The sequence below is a fragment of the Halichoerus grypus genome, chromosome 7, assembly GCF_964656455.1.
Source record: "Halichoerus grypus chromosome 7, mHalGry1.hap1.1, whole genome shotgun sequence".
In the NCBI taxonomy this organism is placed as follows: domain Eukaryota; kingdom Metazoa; phylum Chordata; class Mammalia; order Carnivora; family Phocidae; genus Halichoerus; species Halichoerus grypus.
Genome location: NC_135718.1, coordinates 102,375,180 through 102,389,161, shown reverse-complemented (window position 1 = coordinate 102,389,161; position 13,982 = coordinate 102,375,180). Strand labels below are relative to the sequence as shown.

The following is a 13,982-nucleotide window of genomic DNA, read 5'->3' as shown; positions in this document are numbered from 1 at the left end:
ATGTACAAAATAAACCAAGAAAAGAGCACAAAGGGATTAGCTTTCTCACGATCATAAACTGGAATTAAGCACACACCAAAGTCCATTCAAACCTGACACTGCTATTATTACAGAATTATACAAAAGGAAAACAACAGCTCACACCCACCTTTCAGGTGGACTGACAAAGGAAGGCTGATCAACTGGAGCATTCGCTTCAAGGGCCTCACCAACATCACAATCAGTTTCAGATTGCTCAGTTTCACTTGGTTTTGCTATAGGAATAGTACCAGGGTTTTCTATTTCACTAAAAATAGAAACAAAAAAGACAATCTGGCAACTCAATGAACATAATGTGGCATAAGTTAAAAATTGTATTAGTGATTTTCAAAACATAATCTAAACCAGAGAAGAATGCCTTACAGTTCTACAGGCTGTTTTCAAGAATTTACTCATTTTAAATCATGTAAAGTTAACTGCTGACTCTTGATCTGTTAATGGCTTTGGCTGTTAAATAGGTAATTAACAAATTTTAAAACAAAATATCATAGCTTAGTATTTGATCTCATAAAAAATAAGATTTTAAATTTATTTATGTATGTATTTATTTATTAGAGAAAGAGAAGGAGAGTGCACCAGCACATGCAAGTGGGGACAGGAGGGACAGAGGGAGAGGGAGAGAGAATCTTAAGCAGGCTCCATGCTCAGCATGGAGCCCGACTTGGGGCTCAATCTCATGACCCTGAGATCATGACCTGAGCTGAAATCAAGAGTTGGATGCTTAACTGACTGAGCCACCCAGGTGCCCTTAAAATTTATCTTAACTGTATCTTCTCTAATGTTTCCTTTCTGTTAGTATAATCTACCAGTATTAGAGTTGTTGCCTATAGTTATCAAAAAATAATCTATTATCTTAAAACATTTCACTAAGTTCTTAAGGCACTTTTAGAATTTCATTTTTAAAAATACTACCCTAATATTCTGTCCTACTCACTTCCAATTCACTAAGCAGTCATGTTCAGTACAATGGGAAAATAAGATGTACTGTTCAGATTTGTAGTATCTAGCCTTAAATTCTTTCTGGAATAAGTATTTTTAAATTTTTAAATACTACCGTTACTTCTAAGAATGTCTTGTTTCTTTATTCCTTACCTAGGATAAACCCCTAAATGGCAACTCTAACATCTTTGAATACAACTCCTCTACCCCAGTCCTTTCCATTCTTGAGAAGAATAAGTGTTTAAAAAGTGCTGTGGGAAAAAAATTAAAAAAGTAGTGAAGATAATAAGAATATTAACTGACACATATATTATTATTATGTGCCAGATATTGTTCTATTCATTTTTAATATATATATTAACTCATTTGATAAAGGAAATGCTTAATGTAGTATGAGAGAAGGGAATTTTGTTCTGTAGTGTTGCTGTAAGGACTAGGAAAGTACACAATAGATTTTCTAAATTAAGGAACTCTTACAGCTACATATTCTGAATATTTATTATCAAGTTTGAAAAAGGTAGCTATTCACAAAAAGACACAACTATGAATGGAATGCTGCAGTAATACTTGATAGAAATGAATAATCTGACATTCGAATCTTTGATAATTATAGGGAAGATTATTCAAATAAGTAGTTACTTAAACAAGTAGAACCTCATTTTTTGTGATGCAGAGATTTCATGGCTGAGATCTAATCAACCTCACTGGGTTTAGGAACAGAATAAATACTTATATCAAAAGATCCTTACATTAAAATAAAATAAAAATGTAAAACAGAGGCATCATAACTTAAGTCTGCTATATAGTCTAAACTTCAAATCTGAGTTTCAAGCTGCCTTATTTTCTTAAGACATTTTTCTATCATTACCTAATTAGATTCTCTTTTTTTCTTTGTAATAACTTACTCAAGCTTTGAGATTGGAGTGATCTCTGAGGTAGATGAGCTGGAAATATTTTCAATGTTTTCACTGCCCACAACTCCACTGGAAGAATCTTCATGTAGATCAATTGTAGGGAGTGTCTCAATTACAGATGGACTTAACTTTTTTGACTCCATATTCTGTTTAAAAAAAAAAAAAGTCAGTTATATTAAATGTTGAGATTAATAAATTATCTCTTTAGCTATACAGGATTTTATAAAAGTATGTCTCAAAAGTGACAGTATCAAGAATGTACTTTTATAAAAATCCTATCTTCCAACAATACCTCCCAAGGAATATATTTCATATTAAAATACAAGCTCTAGACATTTTTCATGGCATTTCACAAACTAGAACAAAGGAGCGTGCCTTTCTTCTTTCCTATTTTCTATCAGGACCTACATATATTTCCCTCTTACTTTAATTAATGCTAGTAGCCACACAGAAATCATATTTAAATATACAAAACAATACAACACATACTTCTTGCCGCAGAGCAGTTTAGAAGATAATGTACATCAATAAACAACAACACAGGGCATGTACAAGTAACATTACAATGCAATAAATGATTCTCACTGATCCTTCAGTCCTTGGATGCTCTGGGCCATTCACTCCTCTAAAACACAATCTGAAATCTACATAATACCACTCATATTTGAAACCTCTATCAGCACATCTCCCCCACTACCAACCTTAAATAGAATTAGCCATTCCTCTTCCTCTATGCCTCTACTGTTCTCTGTATAGACTTAATAGAGCATCTGTAAAACCTCAATTGCCTTATTTAGGTCTCCTTCTCTTTTTCAAGTATACTATAAATGTCTTGAGTAAGAACTATGTTCTCTTGATTTTCATGTTCCCTGGCACATAGTAGACATTTAATGCTTATTAAGTGAGTATCAAGTGAGGTACTCATGCTCAGTTCAACGAAAAGAGAAACTATAGACTATTATGGACTAGAAAAACTAGGACTTTGAAGAAAAAAAGGACCCAGTATGAGAACAGAAAGAAAACATAAGATATAGAGTCAGTGAAATATAAAATATGATCATTTGGGGAATTATTTACACTGAAATGAAAAATACACAAAGGAATACAAATAGTTTGCATTTTATGGTGGAGGCCTTGAGAAAAGGAGTTTATATTATTATCAAATATTATCATTTTAATATGTATTCAGTACTAAAAAAAATGAGATAGTTTACTTTTTTTTTTTTTTTTTTTACTAAGTCTCCAAAATCCAGTATGTATTTAATACTTACAGCGAGTCTCAATTTGGACTAACTGCATTTCCAGTGCTCAATAGCCAAATGTAGCTAGTGGCTACTATACTGAACAGCAAAGATCTATAAGACGCAGTAAGCACTTCAAAGTACTTGAGCAAGAGTATACCATGATAAAAATTCTAGAAAATGAACAATGGCAGGACTGTTCGGGATAGTCATATAACTAGAAGGGCTACAGAGAACACTTTTCTACTCTTTCGTACAAACATCTGACAAACATCTTCCAGGATCCAATAAAATGAAACTCACTATTTGTACTTAGATAGCCCAATTAAGTCATAAAATAGCTCTAACTGTATTTAAAAAAAGAATTCTCCCTCATTTTGAGCTGAAGTTTGTTTTTGTTAATATTTGAGATACTTAGTTTTTCCTTAGCTCTTCTTCCTCCAGATCAAATATCCCTAGTTCCTTCAGCTATTCCTGATATTAAATGGGTTCCAGATGCTTCAGCATTCTGGTCAGTTTATAGTTTTTAACATCTTTCATAAAATCTGATGTACAAAATGGAAAATAATATTCAGAATGTAATATAAGAAACATATAAAACATACTTTAACCTATTACTAATTCATATTCCACACTGAGTGACAAAAGTTTGGTATCAAAATACTTTGTTTTACATACAAATACTTTCTTTTGTTGTAAGTTAGAAAAAATTTCCCGACATCTAAAAATCTGGAGACAAAGATCCATTATAGTGAGCCAAAATGGAATCTAAGAAGACATGAGAATTTACACCCAAACTTTTACTACAAAGAAATAGTCACATTTATTATTAAATCTGTAATTTTACATTTTCTCAAAAGCAGTACTCCTAGCAGGTGAATAGTATTAAAGCCAATTGCACAACAGTTCAAAAAGAAAAAGTAACAATACACAATATGGTGACCAAACAGAAGTTTTCTGTCTTGTGAAGCAGTTTTAAAAGACGTATCATTAAAGATCAAAGCAACATAGCTTACCTGTACATCCACAATGTAGTCATCTTTTAATTTATGTTCTTCTGGAGGAATAGGTAAATTTGAACCCACTTTTTCCGATAATTCGGCATTGATAGGTCCCTCTCTTTTATCCTATATTGCAACAAAGAAAAAAAGGGTAACTGATAAAACTGTTTCACAAAACAGTCCTAAACATATTATATACTTTATAACACATTTGACTCTTACTTTTATTTGTGTACATGCTTATTGTCCATCTTCCTGCATTCCCTTCCTTGCCACCACTTAAAATGTATACTAAATGAGTTGAAGACCCTCATTTGATTTCTTAATAAGCACTTTAGTCCTACCACACAGCACTATGTATTAGGCACACAGTAAGACTTCAGGAAATATCTAATAAATGAATGTACATACAGCTCTTTGTATCATCTCTCTTTTGACACTGACTTACAAGTTAAGATTTCAGACACCTTCAAGTTTAAATGTATCTTCTAGCATGTAAGTTTCATAAAAGCAAAGTTCATATTCTTTGTTTACGTAAGTCTTTATAACGTATACCAGATACTTAAATATTTGCTGAAAGAATATGTTTTCCCCCCTGAATACTTCGCTTATATTCATTCTCACATTTAGTCTTCAAATTTTTCAGCAGAGATTAGATCAAAGTTTTACAGACCGTGGGTAAAAGTATAAAATTGTATTCTTTTTAAAGAGATATTCAGCAACAGTCTTCAAAATTGCTCCATCCCAGAAATAAATCCAACATAACTCCAAAATTTGAATAAGTATCATGCCAACCCCTCCAAGTATGTCATTATAAACTTATGTTCACACACATGCACACACACAAGCCCACGTGCACACACACAGCTGAGAAACAATGCTAAAGTCTGTCAATAAAGAAATACATCATAATTTATACAATGAAATAAAAATGTAACCATCACAAGAATACAACAACATGAAAAGGTATCTATGAGATATTATTGGGGCAAAGGGGGAAGTCATTTGTAGAATATTTATAATATGACATTTTATGGAAAATAAAATACTAATTTGTGTGCCATATATAGATAACCAAAAAAAAAAGTCTCAATGTTTTCACAAGAAACAGTAAATTGTGGTTCCTCTGGGGAGGGGAACAGGATATAAATATGAATATTTTATAGTTAGTATAAATTACTTCTATACAGTTGATCCTTGAACAATGCAGGGGTTAGGGGTACCAAGCCTTAGCACAGTCAAAAATCTCCATATAACTTTTGACTCCCCAAAAACTACTAATAGCCTATTGTTGACCGGAAGCTGTACCAATAATAAGCAGTCAATTAACACATATTTTGTATATGTATTATTATACTGTATTCTTACATTAAAGTAAGTTAGAGAAAACAAAGTGTTAAGAAAATCATAAGAGAAAATACATTTACAGTATTGTACCATAAAAAAATCTGCATATTAATGTACCCACACAGTTCAAACCCATGTCATTCAAGGATCAACTGTAATACATATATTGATGGGGGGGAGCCAAATCTAGTCAATACTCACCTTTTATTATTGAGTGACTGATTGATTTTACTTTCTTTTTTTTTTTTAAGTAGGCTCCATGCCCAATGTGGGGCTTGAACTCATGATCCTGAGATCAAGAGTCGCATGCTCTACTGACTGAGTCAGCCAGGCACCCCACCTTTTATAATTCAAAATGATAAAATAATAAATGATTTAAAGATCATCTGGTCTGGTTTTTTGGACTCTGTCTATTCACTCCACCCAATTATATAAAAAAACTACATAGCCACTGACTGCAGGGTCTCCCTATAATCCTCAGTTCTAAGTGTTTACTTATAAGGGTTTCTTTTGAAACCTTTGAACTATTTAGAATATTAAAAAGTGAACCACTGGTTTTCAGTTCTCCAAATAGCTACTATTTTTTTCCCTACTCTAGGACTAAGGATGTTACAACATTCCAAGAATAAACATATAAATATCTCAAGGATAGCTTACTTTCAGAATGACCTGAGTAATTCTTCCGATTACAGCAAGGAGAATTACAAATCACCAAAAACTATGTCATAGTATTTTTGAAATTACTTTTATTCCAAATGTTTTGAGGAAGTCTTAAAAAGCTGACACACAAATTACATTGTCAACTTTATTTAAGGTACCTTTTTCTGGAATTGTACATCTTCATTTTCTAGTGCACAATTGTCATCTTGAGAGTAATATGATGAAGCTGAAGAACTCTCTTTACAACATACACGCCAACTGGGAAGCCTGTAAAACATTCACCATCACCAAAAGAAAGAAAGAAGGAAAAGTTGTTAAGCCAACATATTCCCTACTATGGGCTAGAATTTTAGGCAATAAAGAAATAGATGGCTCCTACCCTAATGCCCTCAAGAACTTAACAATTTAATGAAGACAAATGTACATAAGACATTTTTTAATGCCCTAAAAACCCCCATAAACTGTGTTATCAGCATTCCAAGTAAGGCATTATGAATTTCATGAAGGTAAAACAATAAAGATTTCACAAAAGGACTATCTGATAATTATCACAGAAGGAAAAGTTTTCAAGGAGTTAACCTCCTCAGAAAGTACCAGATGCCAATAATATTCTAAATTTTACTAAATATTTAAGAACAGAGAATTCTAAAGCTGCCTAAACTATTTCAAAGCATAGAAGCTAAGTTTCCAAATAATTTTGATATAGGAAACAAAGCCGTGATAGCCAAAATTAAGAGAAACAGCACACACAAATGAATACTACAGGTTAATACAACCTTTGAAATCAGACACAAAAATTCTAAATAAAACAATAAAAAAGAAAGTCTCTAGGAACACACCAAAGAAATAATATACCACTGTTATGATCAAGTAGAGTTTAGTTCTGATATTCAAAAGTGGTTCAATATAATAAAATCTATTTATTTAGTCTACCATGCAAAAATATGATGGAAAAATATCTTAGGATTATTCCACAGTCACTGAAAGACATCTGATAAACTTACACATCCATCAAGATTTTCTTAAAATAGAGAATAAGCAGATGTTTACCACGGAAACATATATGCACAATACACAAGCCTAAAAGTCAGTACCAAACTTAGTGACGTAATCTAAAAATAACCCTATTTAGATCTGAAACAAGACAAGAATGTCTATTACTGTTAGTATTACGTAATATGATAAAAGGTATAAAAATGGAAAAGGGGACAGAAAATGATCATTAATTGCAGATAATGACTTTATATAGGTGGAAAATTAAAAAGAACCACCTATTAAAAGAAGTCTTGGATATAAAAATTATATTCCTAGGTATAAAATTAGATTCAAATCAACTCTACTCAAACCATCACTACCTGTTACAAGATGAAACAGAAGAAAAGTTCCCATTTGCAAAAGAACAATAAAAACTAAAATACAAACTTAGCAAGAAATGTTCTATTTGGTTGACCTGTTTGAAATCGCCAATATTTGACAATTCTTTTTTTTTTTTTTTTTTTAAAGATTTTATTTTATTTATTTGACAGAGAGAGAGGGAGACAGCTAGAGAGGGAACACAAGCAGGGGGAGTGGGAGAGGGAGAAGCAGGCTCCCGGCCGAGCAGAGAGCCCGATGCGGGGCTCGATCCCAGGACCCTGGGATCATGACCTGAGCCGAAGGCAGACGCTCAACGACTGAGCCACCCAGGCGCCCCAATTCTTTAACATGGAAAAGTCAAATTATACAATTTGAGCTAATATATACAGAAGATTTGAAGACATAAAGAAGGAGATTTTTAAGTAGGTAGGCTGACTCTAAAATTTATATAAACAGTAAGAATAATCAAGAAGATTTTAATATGAGGGAACTACATGTCTATGAAACCACAGTAATCACAACAATATAGTTTTGAGATGACAGAGGGAAAGGGAATCCCCTTGGTGACTGGAAACAGAAATCCTAAGATGACAGCTATACAGAGAGAACAGGGAGCAACCAGTCTAAATTGGAGGTTATCAGAAACTCTAGAAGAACCTTCTTTCAGAGGATGAAATTGACAGCACATCAGATAGGTCTTTGAAAATCTTAAGTACAAATCTATGTAACTGGCAGACAGTTCGTAATTAAATAAAAAAATAAGCAAACTTAAGAAGTCAAATATTAGTTCCAGGAGAAAAGAAAAGAAGTACAGAAAAGGAAAAGTAATCATGTTTTACTACATGGCTCAGCTGTGAATAGCATATATATGTCAATAATTATATAAATAATGAATATTGATCTAACCCAAATTATGACAGAATTGTATTACCAGCATATAGTAAAGAGAATCTGATCATCCGCACTAGAATACCTAAAACTGACATTAAAGCAATTATTTTAGAGACAAAGAATATAAAATTAATCAGCCAAGAGATGAAAGTGGTTTCTTTCAAACCAAAATAAATAAATAAATAAATAAATCTTTTAGAGCTATCTGACTTTCATATGGATATACTATTTTGATAAAATTAAAACTAAAAAAATAAAGGGGGAGAAGAGCAAGGTACATAATAATATATACATACTTAGTAGGCTACCATGTATACATGTGTACTAAAGGTATTTGTGTGTGCATACATTTCTTTGAAAGAATTTTTTTTTTAAAAAAGCACTACCTTGGTTGCATCCAAGGAGGAAAACTGGGTGGCAGAGTCACAAGAAAAATACAAGAGCATTTTTTACTAAATACTCTATGTCTTCTGGGCGCCTGGGTGGCTCAGTCGTTAAGCGTCTGCCTTCGGCTCAGGTCATGATCCTGGGGTCCTGGGATCGAGGCCCGCATCGGGCTCCCTGCTCCGCGGGAAGCCTGCTTCTCCCTCTCCCACTCCCCCGGCTTGTGTTCCCTCTCTCGCTATCTCTCTCTCTGTTAAATAAATAAATTAAAAAAAAAAAAAAAAAAATACTCTATGTCTTCTGAATTTTGAACCACAAGAATATATTACTTTTCAAAACCTCATACTGATACATCATTATTTATTATGTACTTCTTTACTGACAGACTTTTACATTGTTTCTCGGGGGGGATGTGTGTGTGTGTGCGTGCGTGCGTGCGTGCGTGTGTGTGTGTGTGTGTGTGTGTGTGTAGGTATTTGGGACAACCAAAGTTTCAAATATCCAAAACTGTGGATATTAGCGTTTTGGTGGTGATACCCCCTTATTTTCTTATCCTTTTCTATAGTTTCTAAATTTCTACCACAAGCATATACTAGTTTTATCATCAGGAACTACGTGTGTGTGTATACATAATTCCTAATATCCACAGTTATTGTGAAGACCAACAGATCCTTGTTTTTAATATCATAAATTAAATCCTATTACTCCAAGTTCTGAGTTTTTTGGAAATGAGATTAGCATTAGCATCAGTAGACTCAGTAGACTGCCCTCCCCAATGTAGGAAGGTTATGTGAGATTTAGCATTCAGGGAGGCTGGGTGAAAGGTATATAGTTAACTCTTCGTACTACCTTTGCATATTGTCTATAAATCTAAAATCAATCCAAAATACAAGTTTCTTTTAAAAATAAGCACAATCCATGGAAGAAAAAATTGAGAAACCGAACTTCAAAATTAAAAACTTCTGTTCCACAAAATACACTTATTAAAATGAGAAGGAAAGTTACAGACTGGGAGGAAATATTTGCAAAGCATATATGTGGTAAAGGATTTGTATCCAGCGTAAAGAACTCTCAAAACTCAAGTAAGAAAGAACCCAATTTTTGGGTTGCCTGGGTGGCTCAGTCAGTTAAGCATCTGCCTCAGCTCAGGTGATGATCCAGGGGTCCTGGGATCGAGTTCCGCATCGGGCTCTTTGCTCAGTGGGGAGCCTGCTTCCCCCTCTGCCTGCAGCTCCCTTGCTTGTGTTTGTGTGAACACACATGCTCTCTCATGCTCTCTCTCTCTGGCAAATAAATAAAATCTTTAAAAAAAAAAAATAAGAAACAACCTAATTTTTTAAAAACAGGCAAAAGATTTTCACCGTCATATCACCAAAGAAGACACAGGGATGGCAAATAAAAGTGAAAGATGCTCAACATCCTTAGTCATAGAGAAATGCAAATCAAAACCATAATGAGATACCACTACATACCTATTAAAATGGCTAAAATTTAAAAGACTGGCCATACTAAGTGTTGCAAAGAATATGGAAGGACTGAAACTTTCATATACTGTTCATGGGAATATAAATGGTACAATCACTTTGGAAAACAATTTGGCATTGCTTTAAAAGTGAAACACACTTATATATGATCCGGCCATTCCACCCTTAAGTATTCACTCAAGAGAAAGGAAAACACAAAAGGTCACAAGAGCTCTATTTATAGTAGTCAAAAACTGGAAAAAACTCTCAAATGTCCATGAACAGGTACAAAGATAAACAATCCGTACTACAGACATGCAATGTAATACTATTCAGCAATAAAAAGGAATGAATTTGAAACACACAACACCCTCAAAATAATTCTTCTGTGAAAGAAGCCAGATCAAAAAAAAAAAAAAAATAGTATATAGTGTATGATTCCGTTTACATAATACAAAAAATGCAAACTAAACTATAGCTACAGAGGGGCGCCTGGGTGGCTCAGTCGTTAAGCGTCTGCCTTCGGCTCAGGTCATGATCCCAGGGTCCTGGGATCAAGCCCCGCATCGGGCTCCCTGCTCAGCAGGAAGCCTGCTTCTCCCTCTCCCACTCCCCCTGCTTGTGTTCCCTCTCTCGCTGTGTCTCTCTCTGTCAAATAAATAAATAAATAAAATCTTTAAAAAAAATAAAAATAAAAAAAAAAAATAATAAACTATAGCTACAGAATGAAAATCAGTGGTTGCCTGGAGGAGGAAGCCAGGAGGAAGGGATTACAAAAGGGCATGAGAAAATTCCTGAGGGTAAAGGGGATATGTTCACTAATTGCTTGGATAGTTTCATGGGATGTATACATATGCCAAGATGTATCAAACTGTACAATTTATGTAGTTTTTTGTAGGCCAATTATGCCCCTGATAAAGCTGTTTTAAGAAGTGGAGCAGAAAGAAATGAAATAAGATTGACAAAAGGCTAATCATTATTGAAGCTAGGCAACAGGTACATGCCTATTACACTCTTCCTTCTATACTTTTTTTGGCATGTCTTTAAATTCCCATAAGAAAAAGTTTTAGAATTCCATCCATTTTTAAATAGAAAATAATAATTCAGTGTTGTATTTACTTTCTACATATATTATTGTAATACCTGTCTGGGTACAGTTGCCAGAATAGAATTCTTTAAAATGGACAAAAAGCATATGGATAAATTATAAACTGTATGAGCTTAAAAGCAATAGAAATATTAGCAATTGTTGAGCACTCCATTTTAATTTCGTATTTATATCATTAATGTTTCTTTTTTTTGTTCACTCTCCAAAAAATAGGCTTACCATGTATTAATAGAATAAATATATATTCATCTATTTTAATGACAAATATTTGTTATTTGCCTATTATTTCCACAAAAGCTCTTTTAGATATGGTCTTAATGGTTACTAGATTTTAAAAAAAAAGTACCACAGTGTGGAAGGAATGAACGTTCGTATCCAGATGACACTAATAGTTTTTTCTTGAAAGAAGGTTTTCAACTTGAATGTATAGTGACTTAAGTTTTTCTTGCAGTGGGAACCTACAGTCTAATACTGCTAGGCACTATGCTGTTTTAAAGGGTATGTTAAAACTATATATTTCAAAAAATAGTGGTTAAAATGTAAATGTTAAGTAAAAGATGTATTAATTAGCTCTTACTGAAGAGAACAGGAGAAGGACTCAGGAAATTTTTTCTAGAGGATATAGCAACTGAATTAAGCCTTAAAGTGACAAAAAAAAGATTTCGTTAAGAGAGAAAGTATTCTTTAATGTGTAAGTGATTGAGGAAACACCATTTTTTTACTACCAATGGCTTAGAATGAGAGTGTTTTACAACTGCTAGCTCAAAAATACAGACCTAGCTACCTTAAACATTTACTTTTTATAATCTTATCAAAGAAAGTTAGCAAAATAATGCAATAATAAATTCCATTAATGTGCAATAAAGAATATGTTAATATGCAAATGAGCCAAGCCTAATAATTGCAGGGAGAGGGCAAAACTAAACTGGAGTCTGTCAAACTTTCAAATGAGTTAATGTTTCCCTCTGAGTTATACTGAAGAAACTATATAAGCACTTAAGACTACCAATACTTACCAGATATTATGTTAGATACAGAGGCTTGTTAGGAAATGTTAGGCATAATTTTCAATTCATTAAAAATTTGAGTAGATACATTGAGAAAACATGAAAAAAAATAAGTAGCAATTCTAATTAAAACAATTAAATTGATAAGCATTATGTCACTAAGAGATTTATTTATCATAGTAAAAAGATATGATTATAAATATATATGCACCCAACAGTATCACTTCAAAATATATAAAACAACCAAAGCTACATGTGAAAACAGAATAATCAAAAATTATGGCAGCTTATTTTTTTTTTAAGAGAAAGCGTGGGGGTTGGGAGGAATGGGGCAGAGGGAGAGGGAGAATCTTAAGCAGGCTCCATGTCCAACATGGAGCCTGACGCAGGGCTCAGTCTCAACCCTGAGATCATGACCTGAGCAGAAATCAAGAGTTAGACCAACTGAGCCACCCAGGTGCCTTGGTAGCCTATTTTAAATTATCTCTTACAAAATAAGAGATGGACAAAAACTAAGGAAACATAAGATTTATATTATATATAAGAAACAAGCTTGATCAAAAATATAGAACTTTATAACAAATCAAATTAAACATTCTTTTCAAGCACACATGGAATATTTCCCAAATACTGATCATATACTAAAACTTCAAAAGAAGACTCAAATTCCAAAGACTGAAGATCTAATAAACTATACTCTCCAACCACATGGCAACAATATTTGAAGTAACAAAAAGCCAACATTCTAAGTCTAGAAACACAAATGATACAGCAGAATAATCCTTCCGTTAAAGAGGAAATAATAAGGAACATTATGAAATATTATAGTGGAGGACTACTGGTCAAAATTGGTGGGATGCAGATAAGACAATAGCAGGAAAACTATGCTTCTAAACACATTGGAAGACAAACCCTGAAAAAAAGAGCTAATCTTTCAACTCAAAGAGATAAGAGTGTAAATAAAATAAAATAAAATAAAATAAAATAAAATAAAAAGGAAGGCTATAAGGACAGAAAACACTGAAATAAAGAAAAAGGCAAAGATTCAGAAAACCAAAACTTGGTTCTTTGAAGAAAATGTTAAAAAGATAAATCTCTGACAAAACCGATCAAGAAGAGTTGGTGATGTGAATTAACAAAATATGCTACAAAAACATGAAATAACCACAGATAAAACAGATTTTTAAAATTATAAAATATTACAAATTATACAAATACCAATATATTTGAAAAGTTAGAAGAAATGGATTTGTCTAGAAAAATAGCAAAATTGGCACAAAGTATAAAACTAATGAAAATTAAAGAAATTTGAGTGGATTAATCAATACCTCACATAGAGAAGGGAAAAATCCCAAACGAGGTTTTGTTTTTGTTTTTTTCACTTTTTATTTGGGAATAATTTCAAAGTTTCAGAAGAATTGCCAGCATAGTACAAAGAACATACACAAACCATATCAACCTATTGTTAACATTTTGCCTCATTTCTTCCATCACTTGTCATTCGCTCATAGCACACTCTCACATCTTCCTTCTCACACTCTTTCTTTCTCCCTCTCCATTTAATTTATCTCTAACTACCTTACTATGTATTTCCACAGAATAAGGATATTCGCTTACATAACCACAGTTCAA

The 13,982-nt window shown here is 33.0% G+C and overlaps 1 protein-coding gene across 2 annotated transcripts in view; it reads right to left on the bottom strand.

Moving 5' to 3' along the window:
- Positions 1-13,982, bottom strand: part of SUCO (SUN domain containing ossification factor) — an 87,285-nt gene that overhangs the window by 57,480 nt on the left and 15,823 nt on the right. For both annotated transcript variants that reach the window (XM_036074175.2, XM_036074177.2), the window contains exons 2-5: positions 6,300-6,408; positions 4,150-4,260; positions 1,884-2,038; positions 149-286 (exon numbers count right to left, since the gene is read on the bottom strand). In XM_036074175.2, coding sequence (XP_035930068.1) covers positions 149-286; positions 1,884-2,038; positions 4,150-4,260; positions 6,300-6,408 — 513 coding nt within the window. The remainder of the gene's footprint in view (positions 1-148; positions 287-1,883; positions 2,039-4,149; positions 4,261-6,299; positions 6,409-13,982) is intronic.